The 24257-nt window shown below is 39.9% G+C and overlaps 1 protein-coding gene across 3 annotated transcripts; it reads left to right on the plus strand.

Annotated features, from left to right (window-relative positions):
• The first annotated feature begins 2179 nt into the window (after positions 1–2179).
• Positions 2180–23770, plus strand: IVNS1ABP (influenza virus NS1A binding protein). Of its 3 annotated transcripts, none has more exons than XM_072830877.1 (15): positions 2180–2405; positions 10170–10398; positions 11151–11279; positions 11500–11669; positions 11796–11871; positions 13492–13665; positions 13970–14095; positions 15436–15543; positions 19204–19333; positions 19570–19794; positions 20249–20370; positions 20464–20590; positions 20674–20805; positions 20949–21122; positions 22361–23770. In XM_072830877.1, exons 3-15 carry the CDS (start codon positions 11169–11171, stop codon positions 22612–22614), a joined length of 1929 nt encoding a protein of 642 aa, XP_072686978.1. In that variant the 5' UTR covers positions 2180–2405; positions 10170–10398; positions 11151–11168; the 3' UTR covers positions 22615–23770. The 3 variants fall into 3 exon arrangements, with proteins under 3 accessions (XP_072686978.1, XP_072686977.1, XP_072686979.1); XM_072830876.1 differs by lacking the exon at positions 2180–2405 and adding an exon at positions 2942–3316; XM_072830878.1 differs by lacking the exon at positions 2180–2405 and adding an exon at positions 4000–4212.
• The last annotated feature ends 487 nt before the right edge of the window (positions 23771–24257 follow it).

Here is a 24257-nt window from a genome sequence, read left to right on the forward strand (position 1 = left end):
GCCATGCAGGTGGTTGAGCAGCATTCCAGGTCCACTAGATACCACAGCATCCTTCCCCAGGGCCTGTTTCCAGATATTGCTCAATGTCTCCTCAGGGCAAAAATCACTCTCCTTCTTGGGGAATCACTTGCTAGGGTGAAGCCTAGAGACTGCATTTCTAATAAGAACATCCAGGTAGTTTTGACAAATACGGCCAGTGGACCAAACGTGAGAAACACTGAACTAATGTGTTGAATTATGTTCCCCCTCCAAATTGATATTTAAAGTCTTAACCCTCGATACCTCAAAATGTGATCCTATTTGGAAATTGTCATTGCAGATTTCATCTGATGAGATCATACTGGGTTAGAATGGGCCGCTGATCCAATATGACTGGCATCCTTATATAAAGGGATAATTTGAATCCAAGAGATAAGGACACAGGGAAAATGACATGCAAGCCAAAGAACTACCAGAAGCCACGAGAAAAGGCTGGAACAGACTCTTCCCTAACTCCTACAGGGAGAGAGCATGGCTCTGCAAACACCTTGATTTCATACTCCCAGCCTCCAAAACTGTGAGACAATAAATTTCTGTTGTATAAGCCACCCAGTTGGTGTTACTTTGTTACAGAAGCCCTAGCAAACTAATATATAAAGAAAAAAATAGGAGCCAGAGTTTTAGCACTAGGATGCCTGAAGCAGGATCAGAGAGAAAAATGGAAAGATTACGGACTGGTACCAATTCCTAATTTATCTTTCTCACTGCCTGACATAAAATAGAAGTCGATAGCTTTCATTTTTATTAAGCACTCTCCAAATATATCTTGTCTAAGTTAAATATTAAGAATAACATAATTTGTTACTTTTTAAGGTTGAAATTGCCAGCGTTCCACTTTCAAGTTTTCATCTAGATTATAGGGTACTTGGATAGATAGGCTTGAGTCTGGAGTTGCCTAGAAGATGAATTGGAATTTATAAAGTATGCCATTATTATTATTTTTTTTTTTTAAAAAAAAAAACCTTATTTGAGAGAGACAGAAACGGAGAGAAAGCACAAGCAGGTGGAGGGGCCGTGGGAAAAGCCGACTCCTTGATGAACAGGGAGCCCGATGTGGGTCTCCATTCCAGGATCCTGAGATCATGACTTGTCCCAAAGGCCAACGCTTAACCGACTGAGCCACCCAGGTGCCCCTAATTATGCCTCTATAGAAAAGGTAGTATGTAAATGTGAAATTCCATCTAAGGCAAAAATGCAGGGACTGATCACACTGTAGCTTTAAGAAAAGTGTTGACGGTTTCAGGTCACAAAGGCACTATTTAGAGTACAGCAAGGGGGACCATGTGTCCAGCAGGCCACGCAGTCATGTGCCTCCCCGAAGTAGGCAATTCGTACTCTCTCACTGAAAGAATGAAGCCCATGATATTAAAAGACCTTAAGAGGCATGTGCTCCAACAGTTCCATTTGCAACAAAAGTGAACACTGCTGTCACTTAGTAATTATCAGAAGACAAAACAAGAGCCCCGTCTGTGGCAGATGGTAGTCTTTTTCTCCTCGAGATATAGGAAGCCTAATAGATGTCTCAGTTCCTGTTCCCTCCCACAATTGAATGGGGGTGGTGGGAGACAAGCCTCCTTGCCTTAAGATTTTAGAAAGAAAAGTTAGTGACGTTTCTATTGCAGGTGAAGGGCCCCGACATTTATTTTTCCTGCTCCCATAAGCATAAATGGTTCATGATAAAGCATGGCAGGCTCCTGGGGACGCCTGGGTGGCCCAGGGGTTGAGCGGCTGCCTTCGGCTCAGGTTGTGATCCCGGGGTCCTGGAATCGAGTCCTGTGTCACGTTCCCCTGCACGGAGCCTGCTTCTCCCTCTGCTTGTGTCTCTGCCTCTCTCTCTCTGTGGCTCTCATGAAGAAATAAAAATCTTAAAAAAAAAAAAAAAAAGAATGGGAGGCTCCTCCTAGAAAGGTGGACAAACTAAGCAGAGGGGTCAAAGACAAACAAGGTCTGGCCTAGACCGCTTCAGCGTCCTCCCCAAATCAGGATAAACTAACAGGACATTAGCCTGGAAGCCTCTGCCAAGCGCTAGACTTTACCTCAGCAAATCCCCTCACCTTTAATCTAGGAAACTTTCCAGCATGCTCTTCAGAGTCACATGAAGTCGCTGTCAGAGCCCAGTATGACCTCCGGTGTCCCCTCTTGGGGGCCAAGCTGCCCCGTGGATCCCTAAGTTTGCCATGTGGTCTCAAAGGCCCCCACGAGGTTAGGATAGTTCTCCAGGCTGCTTTTTTTCCAAAAGAGGGCAAGGCCGGCCAAGGAGCGCCACGCTCGGACCAAACAGAAATCCGGGGGACCAAAAGCAGAAGTAAACAGCTTTCTTAGCGCAACACTAATACCACGGAAGGCCTTCTCCGACCTCTCCAGTGGTGGGTCTTTTTTTCTTTTTTTCCGGATTCTGAATCCTTCCACCCCTTCCCCCAGCCTGCCCCTCCCCCCAGCCCCCCGACGAGGGTTAAGGGCCCGCGGCCAGCTGCAGACTCTAAGGTCCACCGCGGCCCGCTCCGGCCCGGGGCAGTGGCCTGGATGTACATTTGACGTCGGGAAACCTAATCTCCCACGTCTGAGCTCCGGCTAGTGTGCCCCTAGGGGGAGGCAGAACAGGTGGAGGCGGCCGGAGGAACCCAGCTCCGGCACAGTCCGAGAGGGCGAGGAGAGGGTGCGAGGCGCGGGAAGGAGACGACAGCGCGATAAGTCGGGCGAGTGGCGCCCGAGCACCGCGCCTCTCCCCCCGGGATCACCTTGCCCTGACCTAGTTGAGCCGCGCAGGCAGGAAGCCAGGCGGGCGAAGGAGGGGGCGGGGCCGGCAGCGGGGGGCGGGGCCGCGAGCGGGCGCTTTCTCGTGCTCGCGTGTGATTGGCCGACGGGTTCGGGCCGGAAGCTGCCGGGAGGCTTCGGCGGCGGCGGCGGCGGCGGCGGCGACGGCGGCGGCGCACGTGGTGACGTGCGAGGGGGTGCGGCGGGAGCGGGCGGCGGCGGCGGCGGCAGTGTCTCCGGGACGCGCGTGGAGGTCGGTCGCCCAGAGCTGCTCGGCACAGTCTCTCCGCCTGCTGCTTCGGCGCGGCAGTGCCAGCGAGCGAGCGAGCGAGTCCCCGCGAGCCCTCGGCGGCGCGGCCCCCTCCTCGCAGCCTCCGCGGACTGACCGCTCGTCTTCCCGCGCGCCCGCTCCCCCCTCCGCGGCCTCCAGGCGCTTTCCGAGGGGCCGATTCCCGCCCGCTTCCTCCTGCTCCCCATCGAAGCTCCAGACATGAGTTTTTCCATCTCTTCAGAGATGAACCAGGTAATATGCGCAGGTCCTGGTCGGTGGAGGGGGAGGAGGGCGCGACCGGAGTCCGCGCCGAGGGATGGTGCGGCCGGCCAGGGAGCCGGTGCGGGGCGCGGAGCGGCGTCCTGGTCCCGGGGGAGGACGCTCCGAGCCGCCGCCGCCGCCGCCGCCGCCGCCGCCGCCTTCTGGGGGCGAGGAGCTGGTGCCGCGCGGGGCCCGCGCTCCCGGCGCTGCCATGGTTGCCGCGTCGCGTCGGCGGCCGAGGCCGGTACGGGCCGCCCCGCAGAGAGCTGGGGCGGAGGCAGTGGGGCGGGAGTTTTTGCCCGGGGGGTCCGGGGGGGGGCTGGGTCGCGGCGCCGCGGGGCAGGGATGCCTGCCAGGAGGGGGACGCGGGAATCTCTTTTCCCGCTGTCAGGATCCAACCGAGAGTCTGGACTCTCCTCCCTGGGACCGTGGGGGCGCGGAGCCGGCCCCGGGCCGCTTGGGCGCCTCGGGCCTGGGGTGGGGTGGCACCGCGTCCCGGATCGCCGTGGGCCGCGGGGTCCTTTGTTCCCGCTCCACGTTGCCCGCTTTTCTTGCCAAGCGCGGGGAGAAGGGGGCGGGAGGAGGGAGGGAGCGGCTGCCCTGACGTGTCGGCGCTGAATGACTGCGTGGCCGGCCAATCCCAGCCGGGGGTGTGCGGGCGCCGGGCTCCGGGCGCCGAGCCTTGCAGCCTGGGGAGTGGGCGCCCTCCCGGCCGCGCGCGGAGGAAGGCCCGGGGCTACCACCCGGCGCTTCAGTCCACTCGGAGGCCGTCGCTACTTTTTTTTGTTTGTTTGTTTTTACAAAAGAAGTCGGCGGAGAGGTTTGCTCGTTTTCCATTCTCACACGCATCTTGCAAACCGATGTTTCGTTATAACACATTCTTGAAGGTAGGAAAGTATCAGGGAGCATGTAGGAGATGGAGAGCTGAATGTGAGAACGCTCGGGCCACAAGTATTTTAGAAACAGATTTGCTTTTTCTTCCGTACGTACCAGCCAGATCTATTGTCTGAAGCCGCTGACGTTTCAAGACCTATAGCAAGTAGAAATCCGATGCCTAAAGGGCGCGTTTTTGTTTGCTGATGGCTGTTGCCCGCGATGGAGGATTAGGATACCCTGGTATCAGGCTGTTCTTTCAGGACTTTGTGATGATCTTCTGTCTAATAATAAGTAACCACTCTGGAAGCCTAGTCCTATTAACAGTTCAACAAGTCCAGCGTGGACCAGACTACCAGAATCCGCATTTTCTTTTAATAATGCCCGCGCTGGAGGTTGATTTAAGGATAACAACATAATGATGAATAGTTTTAGCCATAATCGTGCTGAAACTTAGTGTCTTAAAGATGTTGGGGGGGGGGCAGTTGTGTATCTGGAGAGGCGGCAAACACTAAGAATTGGATTAACAATTGTATCATTAAATGCTAGCTGGCAGCATTTATCAACTGTCTGTAATTTGGTAGTTGGTGGTAAAACTGTACTAGAACAACAGACCCAGAATGATTTTCCTCTGAATTTTTCTAATACATGAAATCCCTATAGTTCATAGATATTAATTTCTTGATTTATCTTAATTTGCAGTTTTGTTTTTCTAACACCCCCCTCTCCCCCCCCACCCCAACACCGCCAAAAAAAAAGCCCGAGAGGATCTCAGGTTTTCATTTTAGTTTTAAATTGCTGTCTTTGGGGCTACTTAACTTGGGAGTGGGATTTTTTTCTTGCTTAAGGTATATTTTAGATGGCAATTGAATAGTTTTGCAAATGTGGTTTTTTGATGTAAGATGTTTTCTTACTAGGGAAATGTCTTAACCACTGATACTAAGATGAAGTACTGCTGAAAATCATTCATTGACTTTTCAACAATATGATTTTATAGGGCAGTCCGGGTGGCTCAGCGGTTTAGTGCCGCCTTCAGCCGAGGGTATGATCCTGGTAGCCCCAAGATCGAGTCCCACGCCAGGCTCCCTGCATGGAGCCTGCTTCTCCCTCTGCCTCTCTCTCTCTCTGTCTCTTATGAATAAATAAATAAAATCTTGGAAAAAAAATATGATTTTATAATCAAATCTCCATGAAGGAGTTCTAAAAGGTTGGAGATCCTTCCACTTTATTATGCTAGAGAGTGTAAATGGAGGAATTAAGAACAAGGGAGTGATCTCTGGGTTTTTGTTAACACATAAAATATATGCTTATCTGCACTTGTAAACTTGAATTACTACCTTGTAAATGATTTCTAAACTTATCAGTATTTTCCCACCTAGCTGGTCAGTATTCTTACACTTTTGGTATCAACCTGGATACCCAGCAGATACCTGAGCATTATCATGCCCCAAAGCAAATTCCTTTTTTTCCCTTTTTTCCTAACATTGAGCATGCAGCAAACTAAAAATAAAGGTTAAATCTTTTTGGAATTCTAATTTTGATACTGATTTTGATGGTGCCACATAAACCAAGCTAATAAGCAAGGGGATATAATATCTTAACGTCCGTACTTACCATATTTTATCTGTTCCTCTAGACCCCCCCTCATCCGACCAGTTCTAAAAGTGTTCTTGCTATAATCTCTTTCTGCTCCGGCATTGTTTAAACCTTAGCATTGATCTTTATTTCTTCTCCCACTATTTACCATATGCATCCTGCAGACCATAATCCATTGAAACAGAAACAGCTTCAGTTTCTGGAATATGTATGCTGTCATACCACTTTCCTCTTTTGTTTGAACTATTTTCTTTCTTTTTTTTTTTTTTTTTGAACTATTTTCACTGCTTGATTTATCTGTCTTTCTGGTTGGTCTGTGAAGTATTCAGGGCTGGGGAATGGAGTTAACTCTATTGGTATTATGAGCATCCCATTCCAAATTGTGCCTGCCATATGTTTGGTGCCATAAATTTGAATCTAAGAATTTCAGAACAATGAGGATGGAGCAAGCAAGTTAGTGAGTTTGGTGAGTTTTTTGATATAGATGGATAGTCGTGGTAGTTTGAGAGGGGACATGGGTAATGTTTATTTTTTTAATTTGTATTTATTTATTTGGGAATGTTTAACTTCTAGTTTTACAAAGATTAATTTACTTTGTATAATTATAAAATCTGTCTTTAAAAAATAAAGTTCATTGCTATTTTGTGAGTTGGCTGCCCTCAAAAGAGTGCCTTGAAACTTAATATTTGTAATTTGCCTTGAAGTTTTAAGGATGCTTTGAAAGTTTGAAGATAACATTTTAAATTGCACTTACTGAAGGCCCAAGAAGAATTTGGAGGGGAGGCCATATTGTGCCTATCTTTTTTTACAACTCTTGGGTAAGACCTGTTGAATTGTGTTTCGGTTAAGCTAATCTTTTGGGGGCCTGTGGTAACATAAAAGTGAACTTCTGAGTGTTACTAAAGCAGTTTAATTACTCATTTATGAGGCTTGTGTCTCCATTTTCTTGCACTGGCCATACTAAGGAACTTAAGTGTATTTACCAGACTATATTGTATTTGACCCCAGTTTTAATTTTTAAGGTGGATTAGCTGAGTGTGTATTTTAAATACCAAAGAAAATTTTGTAAGGCTTTAATTCCAGTGTAGTTAACATACTGTGTTATATTAGTTTCAGTTGTACAATATCATGATTTGACAGTTCCATATATGACTCCGTGCTTATTAAGACAAGTGTACTCTTAATCCCCTTTACCTAGTTCACTCATTCCCTACCTACCTCTTCTCTAGTAACCATCTCTTTGTTCTCTATAGTTAAGGTTTATTTGTCTTCTTTTTTTCCCATTTGTTTCTTAAATTCCACATGAGTGAAATCATGTGATATTTGTCTTTCTCTGCTATATTTTGCTTAGCATTTTACCATATTGTTGCAAATGGCAAGATTGCATTCTTTTTTTTATGGCTGAGTAATATCTCATTGTGTGTATATATATGTTATATAATGCCACATCTTTATCCTTTTATCTATAGATAGATACTTGGGCTGCTTCCATAGTTTGACTCTTGTAAGTAATGGTGCAGTAAACATAGGAGTGCATATATCCCTTTGGAGTAGTGTTTTCATATTCTTTAAATTCCAAAGAAAACTTTTTAAGTTTTATACTTTTATGGAACTCTAGGATGTTGGGGCTTTTGGCTTGGTTTGCCTTTTCAAAGAAAAAAATTCTGCCCACATTTTTATTCTACCAGTTACTGAGTTTGAGTTTCATAGAGCAAACTAAGACTCATGAATTTTTAGAATTGGTTGAAACTCAATTTGCCCATTGCTTACTTGAGGGAAAGTGACTGTGAACTTTCAAAGACATGATTTTGCAGGGAGGAGTTAATATGACCTCCTCCAATTTGGGGGTGAGGGGGAGGTGAGAGTAGGGACCTATAGCATATAAAGACAGTAAATGAATAAACTAAATTTGCTGCATTAATTTAAATGTCAGGTGGATCCGGGCTTATTCTTAAAATCAAGTAGAGTTGAAATGATCATTAAAGAACATTGAAGAGATGAAATTCATACTAAGACCTTGATGTACTAGAAAGTCCTCAAGTTCTAAATGTAGAACTCATTCTATTGCAAAACTAATATTGTACACATTTGTATGCCTAGAGTTGCTCCAGAAATTCTCCAGTGTTTTCTTCCAGTGGACTGAAGCGGCCAAAAACAATTTAAGTTAGAAGTTCCAATTTATGAGCAGCCTGGGTGGCTCAGTGTTTTAGTGCCTGCCTTCATCCCAGGGTGTGACCCTGGAGACCCTGGATCGAGTCCCACGTCGGGCCCCCTGCATGGAGCCTGCTTCTCCCTCTGCTTGTGCCTCTGCCACTCTGTCTCCTCTCTGTGTATTCTCATGAATAAATAATAAAATGTTTAAAAAAAAGTTCCAATTTATAAAATATAAATAGATGTCATTTTTATTTTTGGTTAGATGAAGACTAGTTTACAGATCAACACTGAATAAATAAAACTGGTCAGTGTTTAAGATGTTCATAAATCTCCATATCATAAATTTATGATTTTTCAAAAAGCATATTTTAATTATAGCAATATAATTGGTGTGGAGGGATTCCGCACCCCCCCCCAACCCTTCTTTTAAGAACAGCTTATGAAACTGAAGTGAGGAGTTACCAAGCATGTCTGTGGATTGGCGACCCAAGTATATACCATATATACAAAGATTTTCTTAATTTGCGTTGGGTCTTGGCTAAAAATGTCTGAAGGCTTCCTTAGGATGGAATGTACTGTGTACATAGAATTGTGTGGTACTTGGAAATCATTTGTTAGAACTGATTTCTTAAAAGCAGAACTAATCTAGATGCAGCTGTAGAGCAGAAGAAATCATTATTACGTAATGATATGATACAGTTTCGTTGCAGGGGTAAGCATTGACTGCAGTCCCAACCTGAGTCAGAATTACTCAGGCAGGGTATCCTTGAAATAGAACTTAAGTTATGGAGAAACCAGTTAGGGCATGTGGTATCCAGCTACATTACAGATTGTGCGTGTTGAATTTAACAGTTTGTTCAATTGGAGTTGGACCAGCCTTCAGTGGGTTCTTGATTAAGTGATTCTTCATTCACCTGAACCTAATTGTTAGAATTCTGGGTTTGATTGATGTATAAGGAAAATCCAGGAAATTTTAAGATGTCCATTTTAAAAACTATGCACATCTTTCAAATTATTTATTTAGTTCTAGTTTCCTGAATTTGACACTTATAGTTGATGACAAATGAAAATGGGGGGAAATGGAGGTGGGGGGGAAATGGAGGTAGGGAGACTGAATATGATTACTTTGAAGATGTGGTTTGAACCAGAATTGATTCCATTAGTAGTTTATTACTACAGATGAGAAAAAGGACCGTATAAAGAACACGTATTAGTACTTTCCCTTTTGTTTATTTGGTTCACTTCAACAAAGTACTCATCTTTATATTTAAGTTTCCAGGCTAGTTGTTTTGGTAGTAGGGAGATGGGGTGGATACAAAGATGAACATGACAGGCTCTGCCTTCCAAGGCCTTGAATCAAGGAAGATAAGTAGTTCCACAGAGGCCCAATCCAGAACAGGCCAGCTGGAAGATTACACATGCCTTGCAGAGAGGGTTCAGTATGTGGAAAATATGGAGAAACTTCTCACACCTGGAAGAATTTGGCAGGGGTTCTATGGAGGGAAGAGTTCATCTGGCAGAGGTTGTGTTTAGGGTATTCCAAAAAGAACAACAACTTGAACCAAAGGTACAGAGGCTGGGAAGAACAGACCACATTTTGCAGAACAGTGTATCTGGTTTGACTTTAACAATGTATACATGTATAAGAATGATGCCCAGGGATCCCTGGGTGGCGCAGCGGTTTGGCGCCTGCCTTTGGCCCAGGGCGCGATCCTGGAGACCCGGGATCGAATCCCACGTCGGGCTCCTGGTGCATGGAGCCTGCTTCTCTCTCTGCCTGTGTCTCTGCATCTCTCTCTCTCTCTCTCTCTCTCTCTCTGTGACTATCATAAATAAATAAAAATTAAAAAAAAAAAAAGTACCTTAAAAAAAAAAAAAAAGAATGATGCCCAAAGGTTACTTGCTGTCTGGTGAAAATGGAGAGATCATGTTTGTGTGTTGCAATCTAATAATAAAGAATATTAGAGTTAACCAATATTTATATTTGTTCTCTAATCTTGTGCTTGTATATCTCACTTAAATGATACACATTTTTAGCTCCTGTCTTCCAGGGAAGTTTCTTTTTGTTCTGTTTTGTTTTTGGATCACCTGAATAGTTGCAGATTAAATGAAAAATGTTTATGTATAGTTGCATTTGTGTCATTTACATCAGCATTTCTTTAAGGACTTTGTATGATCCTCTTAGATCAATGACAGTCTTTGACCATTGTCATTATTACAGATTATGATGCATGATTATCACAGAAGAAATTCGTGTCTATAGCTTTTAAGGACTTGATTACATCATTTCAAGCCTGATAGTTTTGGAATCACCATTAGAGCTTAAGACACCTCTGCCTTCACTTCAACCACCTGTCTTCATACCTTGAGGAAGTGCTGAGTTTTAACACTCCTTTGTCCTTGGAATATCTAAGAAGTCCCAGAAATCCCGTTTCTTGCCAGTTCAGTAGGTAAGTGAATATTCAGTGCCCAGTGCAACATTAAGACACATTGTTTTTCTGAAGACTGTGCCCAGTACACTAATAGCCTTTCATAACTTTCTTGAAGAGGAAGTCAATAATCATTTGTAGAAAAAAAAAACATTTTTCTATTTTTTTCTTTCTGCAGATCGTTTTGAATTAAGTCAGCTCAAACTGAAATCTATTACTGCTTTTTAATGATAGATCTTGTATAGCCATTTGTCAGTTCACAAGTAAAGGTGAAATGGGCATTTTTAAAAAGAACATTGTTTCTAATATCTATTCTTTGGAGATAAGTGATTTCTAATATCTGAACCTTGCAAAGGGAACAGAAGTTAAGTTTGTCTTATATATCATTTTTGTCATTTGGGAGTAAAGCAGCCCAAATGAGGGAAACCTGTGATTACAACTTTACGTCCTTCCAGGCTTCTTAGGTTGCTTGTTCTATGGGTTTGGGCAGGGCTGGGTTGACCTTTTCCCTCTGCAGTGAATGTGTATGGAAACCTAGACAGAGGTGTTGAGATACTCACCGCTGTATGAATCCTTTAAAAGACTTAGGACCAAAGTTTAGGGAGCACAAATACTTGGACATTCAGTGCCAGTGTTTATGCAGTGTTTTTGTGTAATAACATTTTTGTGTTGATAGGATGGAATTTAAAAATAAACCATATTATTCTTCAAGATATAATTATAAAAATCATCATTCACAAGTAAAGTAACACAGCTTTCTTTCTGCTCTATAGCCAAATTTATAAGCAAAAATGATTCCCAATGGATATTTAATGTTTGAAGATGAAAATTTTATTGAGTCTTCTGTTGCCAAATTAAATGCTCTGAGGAAAAGTGGCCAGTTCTGTGATGTTCGACTTCAGGTATTTAAAACTTAATTGGAAACCTACAAAAATGATATTTTATTACCAAAAGCAGTAAGTTCTTAGATTTGCTTATTTTATTTTTCATGGTAGGCATTTCATGAAATAACTTTAAAAAAGTGATTTACCTATAAACATTAGATAAGGAATCTAATGTGGTAATTAGCTAGAGAAATACATAGTCCACAATACTTCTAATTTTAATTCCTTATAATTTCAGGTCTGTGGCCATGAGATGTTAGCACACAGAGCAGTCCTGGCTTGCTGCAGCCCCTATTTATTTGAAATCTTTAATAGTGATAGTGATCCTCACGGAATTTCTCATGTTAAATTTGATGATCTCAATCCAGAAGCTGTTGAAGTTTTACTGAATTATGCCTACACTGCTCAGTAAGTGCTTTATAATTGTATAATTAGGAGATGCCATCAGGAAATTCCAAGTCTCTCTAAATTTATTTCAATTAACTATCTGTTTTAAGGCTTTAGTATCCTAAGTGATAACTTTTTTTTTAATAGGTTGAAAGCTGATAAAGAATTGGTAAAAGATGTTTATTCTGCAGCAAAAAAGCTGAAGATGGACCGAGTAAAGCAGGTAGAGTACCAGAAGTAACATATAAGGGGGACTGTTAGTAACAAGTCTGCTTTTTCATGGTTAGGATGCATAATTTATCATAAGCAATTTGTCAGGGACGCCTGGGTGTTTTAGCAGTTGAGCGTCTGCCTTCGGCTCAGGGTATAATCCTGGAGTCTCCGAATTGAGTCCCACATCGGGCTCCCTGCATGGAGCCTGCCTCTCTCTCTCTGTCTGTCATGAATAAATCTTCTTTTAAAAAAATAAGCAATTTGTCAGTTTCAAGAGCTTAAAAATGGCCCCTTTTTCCTATAGAGGAGTGAATGTTATTTTTTTGTAAATTTATTTTTTATTGGTGTTCAATTTGCAAACATATAGAATAACACCCAGTGCTCATCTCATCAAGTGCCCCCCTCAGTGCCCGTCACCCAGTCACCCCCACCCGTGAATGTTATTTTAACCATTTGTTAACCATTTAGCTACAATAATATAGCAAGGTCATACTTCTCTCGGATAATTTAAGCTAAACCCTTGGTCTTCTAGTAGTCTTCTTGGCCAGGTAGCTGTAGCAGTCATTGATAGCAGGGTGTAAAATACTCTTTTGTCTCAAGAGTTAATTAACTTATATTCCCAGATCATTTGTTCGTCGACCCTTTGGAGTGTCTCTTTAAAAGGACTCTTTCTAGAATTTAACGTCCTTGAGAACTGCTTCATAATTCATAAGATAAAAAGCATTTAATTCTCTAATTTGGAGGTCAGTATACTGCAAGCATCAAGCCAGCTGCCTGTTATAAAGTTTTATTGGAACACAGATTTCATTTACATATGGTCCCTGGCTGCTTTCCACCTAGTGACAGAGTTGAGTAGTTGCAACAAAGACAGTATGTCCCAAAAGCTTTAAAATACTGTTTAGCCCTTTAAGGGGAAGTTTCCTGATCTCTCCTGTAATGTCATTTCTCTGCTTAAAAATCCTTCTATACTAGAGTAGCCCCTGGGTGGCTCAGTTGGTGAAGCACTTGCCTTCACCTTCCTGGGATTGAGCCCCACATCAGACTCCTGCTCAGTGGGAAGCCTGCTTCTCCCTCTCCCTCACTTGTGCTCTCTCTTGCTATTTCTGTCACTATCTGTCTCTCTTAAATAAAAAAATCCTTGTATGATTTATAGCACATATTCCTCAAGTTAGCATCACCGGTATTCCCTAATATTGTTGTTGTCTTTCCAAAATTGTTTCCTATTTATCTTTTGCTCCAGCCAAACTAAATTGTTCACAGTATCTCTCTTCCCTACTTCCTCTATTCTGCATTCAACATCATCTTTCTTATAGATCCCAGCTCAGATATTGCCTTCATGATAGGTCTTATCTAATTACTCTATTTGGAAATACTTATTTGAATATTTCATATGCATTATCACAGCATTTCAGTGTGTTGCATCTTTCCTTCAATAGCTGAGACATTTGTATAGCATTCTTTAATGTTTATTGTTCGTATGCATATGTTCTTCCCAATGATAAAGTTGTTCAATTAAGGCAGTGGTTTATGATTCATCTTTATATCTACACATAATGCTTATACATTGAGTATTAAATATTTGTTAAATAAAACCTATGTAAGTATTGGTATTGTGTGTTTCTTTTCCAAGGTTTGTGGTGATTATTTACTATCTAGAATGGATGTTACCAGCTGCATCTCTTACCGAAATTTTGCAAGTTGTATGGGAGACTCCCGTTTGTTGAATAAGGTTGATGCTTATATTCAGGAGCATTTGTTACAAATTTCAGAAGAGGAAGAGTTTCTTAAACTTCCACGGCTAAAGGTAAGGAGTAAAAATCTATAAAGAGGTACTTAGTTCCAGGCACAGAATCTTTGTCCATGTTTCTAGCATGTAAGTAACAGTTGCAAAAAGAAAACAGTACATAGGAATAATACTGTACTTTTAGCAGTGTAACAGTTTTCTGCCCACCTGTTTTATTTTTTGGCTACTGATTTTCTTGTAAATTAGACTAAATGTATGGAATGCAGTTGGGCATCTGTGACCGTTTTATTATGAAATTGAGTACTAAGCTGAGAATTAGAGACTCAACACTGATCTATGTGTTGCTGTTTTTTCCTAACTCTAGTTGGAGGTAATGCTTGAAGATAATGTTTGCTTACCCAGCAATGGCAAATTGTATACAAAGGTAATCAACTGGGTGCAGCGTAGCATCTGGGAGAATGGAGACAGTCTGGAAGAGCTGATGGAAGAGGTTAGTTTTAAAGTAAATGGGATTCAACAATTCTTAAAAATTATTTTGCTATAACATGAAGGATTCCCTTTCACTTTTATTTTATAACCATGACCCTAAAGAATTTAAATTTTGCTATAGGTACCCCTAAGCTGAGAAACAGGGGGGGTGTCCAGGTGAGCTGAATGAACTGTTCAGTTTGGTCTTCTGCTTTTCTTTTTTTATTTCTTTGCTTATTATGTGCTGTTAACTTCCTTTAAGTAGCATGTAATTTGCTTTAGAAATGGGAGGTGGTACTGAAATTTTCTGTAGATTCTTAATTTTTCTTCACAGGTTTTTGCTTTAAATTTAAAAGTAGGTAAAAGCTTCTAATGGTTGTTCCTCCCCATTGATTTATCTCCCCATAGGTTTATTAACAAAACTAGGATACCCAAGACTGAAGAAACAAGAAGAAACCTCAAGTGTATTGACACGTAAAGAAGCAGCAGTCCTGCCCCAGTTCTCCTAAGAAAAATCCGCTGTGGGCAGAGAACGATGATGATTTAATGGTGTTTACTCCTTTACAGGATTCTATCTTTAAAGCTTTGTGTTTTTCAATGGTGTTGTTCATACATATAGTGACTCACTTAACTTGGGCTACTTTTTAAAAATACACAAGAAAAATTTGATGGCGAAATGGTGGGAATTAAACATATGCAGATGGAGCAGTGGAGTGACCTTGCATCTGTCGTTTCACTTAAGCCTTTCAGATTCACTAAAGGCTTATCAAATCTGTTAGACCTTTAAACGTACTGTTATTATGGTCTAAGAAGGCTAACAGGTGATCTTTAAGTTTATATCATTTCCCACTTGAAAATCAGGTGCATTAACCATGTGTTTGCATCTGCTAAGGGAAGTATCTACAGCTTGTTTGCGTTTTGCATTTGCTTTTTATCTGTTTTTCTTGACGTTGCCTACAGGACAGAAATATGTTAATGCAAATCAGACCACTTCAAAGGTGTAAACCATATTCCATATTTAATTGTAAATATGTACATTCTTTTAAGAGCCTATATATATTGTACTAGTGCTTTTTTCTTAATGCTATATAATAGAAGCTATGAGAAAATGAAGATTTCTTTCAAGCCAATCAAGCCAAGGACTCTTCGGCCAGTATTAGAAGATTCTGTATTTGATTTTTGTTTTTTAAATTTTTACAACCATGACCTGTATTTTCTTTACTTCGGGATCCTGCCAGAGCAAGATGTCAAGAAGTTCAAGAAGCACACTGGAGGTTACCTTGAGGCGTTTGTGTGATCTTCATACTAGTGGAGTAGCCATGGAGACGGTAGCCACATGGGTGTTCTGTTGCTGTTTTGCAGGTTCAAACCTTGTACTACTCAGCTGATCACAAGCTGCTTGATGGGAACCTACTAGATGGACAGGCTGAGGTGTTTGGCAGTGATGATGACCACATTCAGTTTGTGCAGGTACACATTGCACATCTGAGGTAACCTCAGGTTAAAATGTGATTAGAGCATTTTATAGTGTACTGAAATTTTCCTTTAATAAAGGAAAGTGGAAGAATTTCATTGGTATAACTGAACAGAAACATTTTCGGGACAAAACAAGCCTATCATTTTGACAGTTACTACTGTTTTTTTGCCACATAAAAAGAAGTGAATTCAACACATTGAGATTTTTTTTCCTCAATGAATAGGATTTATAGGTAGTAAGAGAAAAGGCCAATAAGATGAAGCAATGTAGAAATTGATTTTTTGAGTTAGATTACAAAACATAGTTGTTTGCGACAAATGAGTGTTGTTAGACCCAGATTTTTTTCAAAAATCTCAGGTATAAACTTTTTTTTAGTCTGTGGACAAATAATTAACAGGAAAGTACACAAATCATAAGTGTCAAATAGTGAACCCACTAGTTTAAACACTGCTTGGTTCAAGAAGAGATTTCTACCATTCTAGAAGCCTTCCCTTGCCCATTCCCAGTCACTTCCCTATACAACCTAGAAGGAAACCATTATTCTAACTTCTGAAACAATAGATGGGTTTGCCTATGTTTGAAATGTACATAAATGGTCATATAGTATGCATTCTTTTGTTTGACCTTTAGCTCAGTATTGTATTTATGAAGGATAAACTAGAGTAGGCTGAGTTAACCCAGTTTTAAGGAGTGGTTTTATTTAATAGTTACCAAGTACATGATAGAACTAACATTAGGTACTCAGGTATTCTGTGTCAGTAGTGGCCAAATATCTTTATTTTCACAAAAAGTGTCAGGGTTTGAGTTAGTTGAGAAATTTGTTCGTAGTTGTGCATTTTGAGCATTTAGGATATTTTTTCCTCGTAACTCTAAAGATGTTACCATTTTTTAAAAAAAATTACTCTTTCAATAAGCAAATTTGGAGTGCCTGATAAGTTAGGCCATGATGTTAGGTATGGGAGACAGAAATGTATGTGAGAGACAGGTCACAAGATTGGAAAAGTAAGTAAATGCCACCTGATGGCTTACACTTGATTCTATAGTAGTGAGGAACTTTCAAAGATTTTTAGACCAGGTACGAGGGTGATACGAAGAGAGATTTTTGTAACTTCAATAAGCGTGAAACGGCAATAATCCAACAATAGGGGGATTGATTAAATTACTATATTTCTATATAGCAAAAATCTATGCATTGGTCGTATTTTAGACACATGGTTAACTATCAGGTAGGCAGTCTCTAGGTCACGGGACTCTAGGTGATCTGTGGTTTGTTTCCTTTTATTTTTCTTACTCTACTAAATGATTGCATTAAACCCTTCAATTATTTATGACCAAGTACAAAGGTAGACTAAAGCTTGTGAGAACAGTTTACAGACTATTACAGCCAGTGGCTATAAAATGATGAGTGCTTGATCCAAGGGCCTGAAGGAGGAAGAGTAGACTGTAGACATTTATAGTTTCAAAAGTTAGTGATCATTTAGAATAAGAAAATGAAGGAAAGGGAAGAATTTGAGAAGGTGGGATTCTGACTGTGACTCATTAGAAGAAGGTGGTTCCTTGGGTAAAGATCATGAAGTAAAACAGGATGAGGGGACACATTAGGCTTGAAAAATAGGAAAAGGGTTTGAGAAGAAGCCATTAGGAAAGGAAATAAGAATCAAAACATTAAAAAGCTAGCGAGCATAGGAGAATGATAGTTAACTGTGTCAAATCATTCTTTGAGAGGTTATGTAGAAGAGGGTTATAGATACCTTCTCTTTCGCATTAGTTTTGGGAGGCCACTTGGTAACCTTTAGTGGGTATAGGTTCCAAAGAGGATCCCTTAGCTTAAGAAGTAATAGTGTCTGAAAAAGAAACAGTCACCAGAGATTACCCCCTGGGAGCTAGAGGCAAAGAAAGTGGGACCAGTGGGTGGCTGAGTGAGAGAAGTTGATGGAGGAAAGTTTGAAGATAAAGAAGAAAGGATGGTGTTTGAAAATGTTTCGGAAGGAATATAAAGGAATTAACCAGCATTTCTGTATGACTTGTTTAAAAAACAAAACAAACAAAAAAACCCTAGTGGTTTTCATTGTTACCATGCTTTTCTCTTTCACGTTTTTTTCTCAATTATAGTCTAGATGTTAGAATAGTTTTCTTACTATGATAAATGCTCTTAATATAAGCATCGTCAATATATAATACTTTGGATCCCTTCTTCCCACAGGTTAGGATGGGGTTTTATGTACCTTGTAATTTCTAGTAGCAGAGGACACAAGTCTGTCATAAAAAGGCTTTATACTCAGAATTTCTAATCTTTTAGTTGTGTTGCATTAGGCAATGCATGTCTTCTCTGAGTATTGTTACCTATAACAAGATTGACAGTACTGCCCTTACTGGATTAAAAGAGATGATGTGAATAAAGCGCCTATATACCTAGGTATATAATGTCTAAGTAGAATTTTTTTTTCTAAGTAGGATTTAATGCTAACATGGTACATTCTCTGCCTTTTCTCAAAATAGCCTTCATATTCTGTAAAAATGGCCCAGACCAAACTTTTCACAGTTTCAAGTAGCTGCCAAAATCTTTTCCTCTAAAGAGTGTTACATGGCTTTTTATTTCCCCCAAAATAGGAATTTCTGCTATAAATCTTACCTACCCATGTGGCTCTGGCCCTGGGGATAAGCAGATTTGGTCAGGTACTGGAAGGTGGTACCTGTTCATTTGGTAGTTCTTCTTAGGATGTCTTTGACTCCTCTAGTTCTGTATGATTGTATCCTTTAAAGTGTCAAGGGCTAAAGTAATTGGGAAAAAACCATCAAAGGGAACTCATACACAAGAACAAAATATAATTCTCTTACAGTCATTTGAAAATTTATAGCTTTGCCCATTTCTCCTCCTCTTAGTGTACCTGTGTATTCTACTTTTGTGAATGTTTGGTTCTTTTAGTATTATTGTTCCACTTCTGGTTACTATTTTTTATTTTTGTGTTTTGATGTAGTTTGATTTGTCAAAAGCACGCTATAATACCTATAAGGTGGTCCTGAAGAAAAATGCCATTCAGTGTTTTTTTTAACTGCCACTTTTGTCCTGGAAAATAACTTCTCAGAGGAACTGGATTGGATAAATGTCTGGTCACTTTTGCTGGCATTGAATGAAAGATCTCCATACATAGGATTTAATTAGGTTTCACAGTTGCTTAGAGACAATGAGCTAAATGTATTATTTCAGATAATTCATACCCTTTTAAATTAATAACTTCTTTTGGAAGATGATTCTGTACTTAATATAAAGAGTATGTGAGCTTATGTAGATAATGGGGGGGGTCCTTCTTTTCCTCCTCCATTGAGGTATTGTGATACTTGATATGCAACTTTTTTGGTTTTTTGTTTTGTTTTGTTTTTTGTTTTTGTTTGTTTTTTGGCTTAAGTTGAGCTTTTCCTGACCAGGCTCCTTGTCTAGGTGTAGTTGTTTCATTACAAGTGGAGATGGAAGTATGCCAATAATTTGTGACAGTTGGAAAGTGTTGATTTGTCTTAAATTTAGGTATGCTATATAGGTCATACATAGGTGAAAAATACTCCTGTTTTTTCAGTGTTGTGGAATAGCAAAGGAACAGAGGTACACCAGGTATAGTCTTTGGCTAGGTTTCTGTAGCTACCTCTTGATTTTGCAGAAAAAGCCACCACGTGAGAATGGCCATAAGCCGCTAAGTAGCAGTTCCACTGGATGTCTCTCTTCTCCAAATGCTACAGTACAAAGCCCTAAGCATGAGTGGAAAATCGTTGCTTCGGAAAAGACTTCAAGTAAGTATATTACACTTGTCAGATTATCTTTGAGTTATTTGTTTTTAAAGAAAAAGTCTTGAGGAGAACCATTTAATAACTTTGAAAGTGACTATTTGTGGAGAAAAAACTCCGAAGCAACTAAACTTGGAAAACAGCAGATCGTTCAGTCTGGAATCTGGAGTCCCAATTCAGGGTCACACAGCAACCAAAAGTAATAATAATTACATCCTAAACATAAACTTTTGTGCTTACAGATAATACTTACTTGTGCCTGGCTGTGCTGGATGGTATATTCTGTGTCATTTTCCTTCACGGGCGAAACAGCCCACAGAGCTCACCAACGAGTACTCCAAAACTAATTAAAAGTTTAAGCTTTGAGATGCAGCCAGATGAGCTAATAGAAAAGCCCATGTCTCCCATGCAGTATGCACGATCTGGTCTGGGGACAGCAGAGATGAATGGCAAGCTCATAGCAGCAGGTAAGAACAGAAGGATGAGGGTTTTCTTAGAAACTCTCAACTGGCTAAGCCTCTCAAACGGACATTTGTGCTTGCTTGTGACATGTGAACCTTGGAAGAGGGGGTTTAATATGCCTTCTTTCTTGGCATTCCACTTTAAAGACCAAGAAATTAAAAAAAATAAGTGTTACTGTATTGCCTAACATTTAAGTAAATGTCTGTTTCTAATTCTTAAACTCTAATGTAGCTGAATTGTTCTGTCCTTATTTTCAAGCCAAGACTAAGCAGTTTACTCATACTGGTCATGTTGTTTGGCCATTATAAGCCCTTAGTTAAAACGTCAGCTAATGGGGCCTTAGTAAGTTCATGGATAAAAATTCTTTTTCTCATTGTGCAGATTACTTAAATCATTTTGGACCAGAAACTGGTCCAGTTTAGTATCTTAAACTTAAATCTTGATGGTTCTTTTTACCAGGTGGCTATAACAGAGAGGAATGTCTTCGAACAGTTGAATGCTATGATCCACATACAGATCACTGGTCCTTTCTTGCCCCTATGAGAACACCAAGGGCTCGATTTCAAATGGCTGTACTCATGGTTAGTGTATTATGTTGAAGGAAGAAACATATTCAGCTGTTTCTTGTAACTGCAGAATGGCAGAAAGTCTAATCTCTCTCTCTCTTGATACAGGGCCAACTCTATGTGGTAGGTGGATCGAATGGCCACTCAGATGACCTGAGCTGTGGAGAGATGTATGATCCAAGCATCGATGACTGGACTCCTGTTCCAGAATTGAGAACTAACCGTTGTAATGCAGGTAAAATTACTGTTCTTCTGGGATAATCCATATTTAAATACAATTAAATTGTCAATCTATAACCTTATTTTATATTCATATAGGAGTATGTGCTCTGAATGGGAAATTATACATTGTTGGTGGCTCTGATCCATATGGTCAAAAAGGACTGAAAAACTGTGATGTGTTTGATCCTGTAACAAAGTCGTGGACAAGCTGTGCTCCTCTTAACATTCGTGAGTTGCCTTTTTTTCTTTTTTGGTTCTTAAAGTTTTTGGTTTTGTTTTTTTTTTTAAGACTTCTGAATCAACAATATGTATCATACAACTTCTAGTTTTGGGAGATAAAGTAATAATTTTGGCTAAACTTGATTTTATAGGTAGACACCAGGCTGCAGTCTGTGAGCTTGGTGGTTATTTGTACATAATTGGAGGTGCAGAGTCTTGGAATTGCCTGAACACAGTAGAACGTTATAATCCTGAAAACAACACCTGGACTTTAATTGCACCCATGAATGTGGCTAGGCGAGGAGCTGGCGTAGCTGTTCTTGATGGTGAGTGTTGGGATTTGGAAAGGTGAGGAATATGGACTGGCAAGGATTTGTTCTAAAATTCCAAGAGAACATCAGTGATAACTATATAGTTGTATAATTAGAATTCAGAAGCAGCCATCTTTTGTGATGCAGTAGGGATTGACGGCTTGTCTTTTAGAAGTCTTTTCTAATCAGAGACTACTTGAAATAATAATAATAATATAAATATATCAAAACACTAGTCTTGGGTTCACTGAATGAAGTTCTAAGTCCTTTTCTTCCATAAACTATATGCAAAATGTATCATTTGGAGTCTGTTCCTTTAGAGCAGGAATTCAAAGACTTTGATTTGCAAAGCAAATTTAGATCATCTAATTATCTACTCCATACCTAATTGGAAGCAGAACTTAAGACTAATTTAACAAGTCTTTCCAAAGCATTCAACTTATTTTTATGTAGGTGCAGCTTTTCATTTTATTGATTTACATGTTTAATTATGTAATTATAATAATGAGTTTAGTTAGCATTGTCTTAGGAATAAAGCAGAATCTGATTTAAACTTGTGGCTCAACTACTAAAGGCATAGATGTGTAGACATGCCATCAAGTAGCCTACTGGCCTGTAACCTACAGCCCACCCTGAAGCTTGTCAGTTCTTCTATAATATATGGATGCAGACAGATTGACAGATGAGAAAATAATGAATTTTTATTATTGCATATATATTTGAAAACAGTGGTAACTCTGATCTGTTTCCAGGAAGTTTCTGTGCCAAAATAATTTTATATAGTTGAAAGCTCAAAATGTTTAGTTAACTGAAATCTGCTTTACTGTAACTTCTTTTGAATCTTAGTTCTTAGGCACTGGACTGATAAAAAATTTCCAGTGCTCACAAGTACTTTGGCTTGCTGCTAGTTAGCTGCATTTTTAGGTGAATTGCCACCTCTCTCTCTCTTTGCCTCATTTCATCTGTGAGATGGTAATCCTAGTAGCCCACACAAAGAATTGTGGGAATTACACTTCAGTTAGATGTTACCCCTCTCCTTTTAAATTGCCTGAGTTTCATGTATGAATGAGTTTTTATCAATTTTATTCTATTTGTATCCACAGCTCCTAGAGAGAGAGCACTTAAACATTAGTGAGGCATTTAACGAGTACTTTCTGATAGAATGAGCAGGTATTTTACTAAGAACCACTGATTTTAGCAAAAAACAGATTTAGTTCTTATTCTAAATTTACCTTGGTTCATTTCTCTTTTAGGAAAATTGTTTGTAGGTGGTGGCTTTGATGGTTCTCATGCCATCAGTTGTGTGGAGATGTATGACCCAACTAGAAATGAATGGAAGATGATGAGAAACATGACTTCACCAAGGAGTAACGCTGGGATTGCGACTGTAGGGAACACCATTTATGCAGTGGGAGGATTTGATGGCAATGAATTTCTGAATACGGTGGAAGTCTATAACCTTGAGTCTAATGAGTGGAGCCCCTATACAAAGATTTTCCAGTTTTAACAAATTAAGACCCTTTCAAACTAACAGGCTTAGTGATGTAATTGTGTTTAGTAGAGGTACACTTGTGAATAAGGAGGGTGGGTGGGTATAGATGTTGCTAACAGCAACACAAAGCTTTTGCATATTGCATATTATTAAACATGCTGTACATACTTTTTGTGTTTATTGGGAAAGGAATGCAAAGATGAAGGTCTGTTTTGTGTATTTTTAGGACTACTTTGGTTATTTTACTTTTTGGAAGTTGATATTGTAAAAGAATAAACCAAGACTTGATCGGGCATGTCATTTCAAGAAGTCCCCTCCTCCACATTTGTTTTTGCCAATTTGCACATTAAATGACTTCCCTCAAACATGTATTATGGGGCAAGAGGGGGTAGGGTTTAAGATTTAGGCAGTTGGGTTTTTTAAGGGCCCTTTTTCAATAACTGGAACACTCTATACAAGAGACTTATTTAACTAGATGACAATGACTATTTTTGTTTTTATTAAAAGAAAGCTGACATGCCTACCAAGATTTAATCTTTTATGATTGCCTTTTTATAACTTTTTATATTCTTAGCACAGCGCTTTACCTGTTAAAGATGTGGCAGGTTCAAATTACTGAAGCAGAGTGGCAGTCTTAAAGGATGCAGAGTGAGGTGTTTCTTTTATACGCCCAGAATGCAAACTTCTAAGCTTTTGCCTCAGCTACATTGTTTTTTTTTTTTGAGACGCAGTACCATGTTTATTTGAATGGAGTTGCTGAACAGTAACATAGCTATGATTTTTATTTGAAACACTGATTTCAAATATTTTGACTTCTTGAGGGTATATTTTATATAGCAAGACACTTAATATATAACAGTAAAGAATGGTGAAGTACTTTATTTTCTAAATAATTCCTGTCTTTATTTATCATTAACAAAGCAATCCTATATAGCGCCCTCGATTGTGAAAAAAATTAAACTGTACTGGGTTTATGAATGCAGCCTTTATCAGAACTATGTTTTTGTTCAGTTTTTCTATTCATATGGATAAATACTGGTTGGGGTGACTATCGAATGTGTCGTGCTACACATATTAACTTACGGTGCCAAAATTAGCACATCCTAATGCTTGCTGCCAATGCAAACATATTAAAGGTACTTTGCAGGAAATCCTTGCACCATGGAATTAATATCCAGATGTTGTTGTGTACTCATTCATGACTAAAAGTTTTGGGAACAATTTTTTTTCCCCCAGTAATGATGAGCTTAAGGTATTGTGGGAAAATAGTCACCTGACATGTTTGAAATAAGAACTGATAAGATTTTTTTTTTTTTTTTCTCAGAGAAGACAAGCACACAGGAATCTAATGAGCCAACTAGGACAAGATGACTACCAGTGGCTAGCTTGGGTTAGGAAGAAAATTGTTCCATTGGTACTTAGACACCTTATTTCTCTCATTTATTCCACAAAGAACCATCAAGAAAGCTCACCTGGTGGCTATGTAATTGCTGACTATCACTGGTTTGGTTCTGGACTAAAACTAGGTTAGCAGGTTGAATTTGCCTAACAGGATGACTTTTTTTTTTAAATGGATCTGTATATGTTCTATTTAGCTCAAGGAAATAAAATTTTAGTTGGGGATTCAGCAGTGAAATTTTTTTTTTAAGATTTTATTT

Source organism: Canis lupus, chromosome 6, assembly GCF_048164855.1.
Source record: "Canis lupus baileyi chromosome 6, mCanLup2.hap1, whole genome shotgun sequence".
Taxonomy (NCBI): domain Eukaryota; kingdom Metazoa; phylum Chordata; class Mammalia; order Carnivora; family Canidae; genus Canis; species Canis lupus.

Coding starts and splice junctions, on each gene's coding strand:
- IVNS1ABP (XM_072830877.1), top strand. CDS start 11,169: ATGATTCCCAATGGATATTTAATGTTTGAAGATGAAAATTTTATTGAG. Junction 15,544..19,203: donor ACCACATTCAGTTTGTGCAG/GTACACATTGCA, acceptor TTGATTTTGCAG/AAAAAGCCACCACGTGAGAA. Junction 20,806..20,948: donor CTGTGCTCCTCTTAACATTC/GTGAGTTGCCTT, acceptor TTGATTTTATAG/GTAGACACCAGGCTGCAGTC.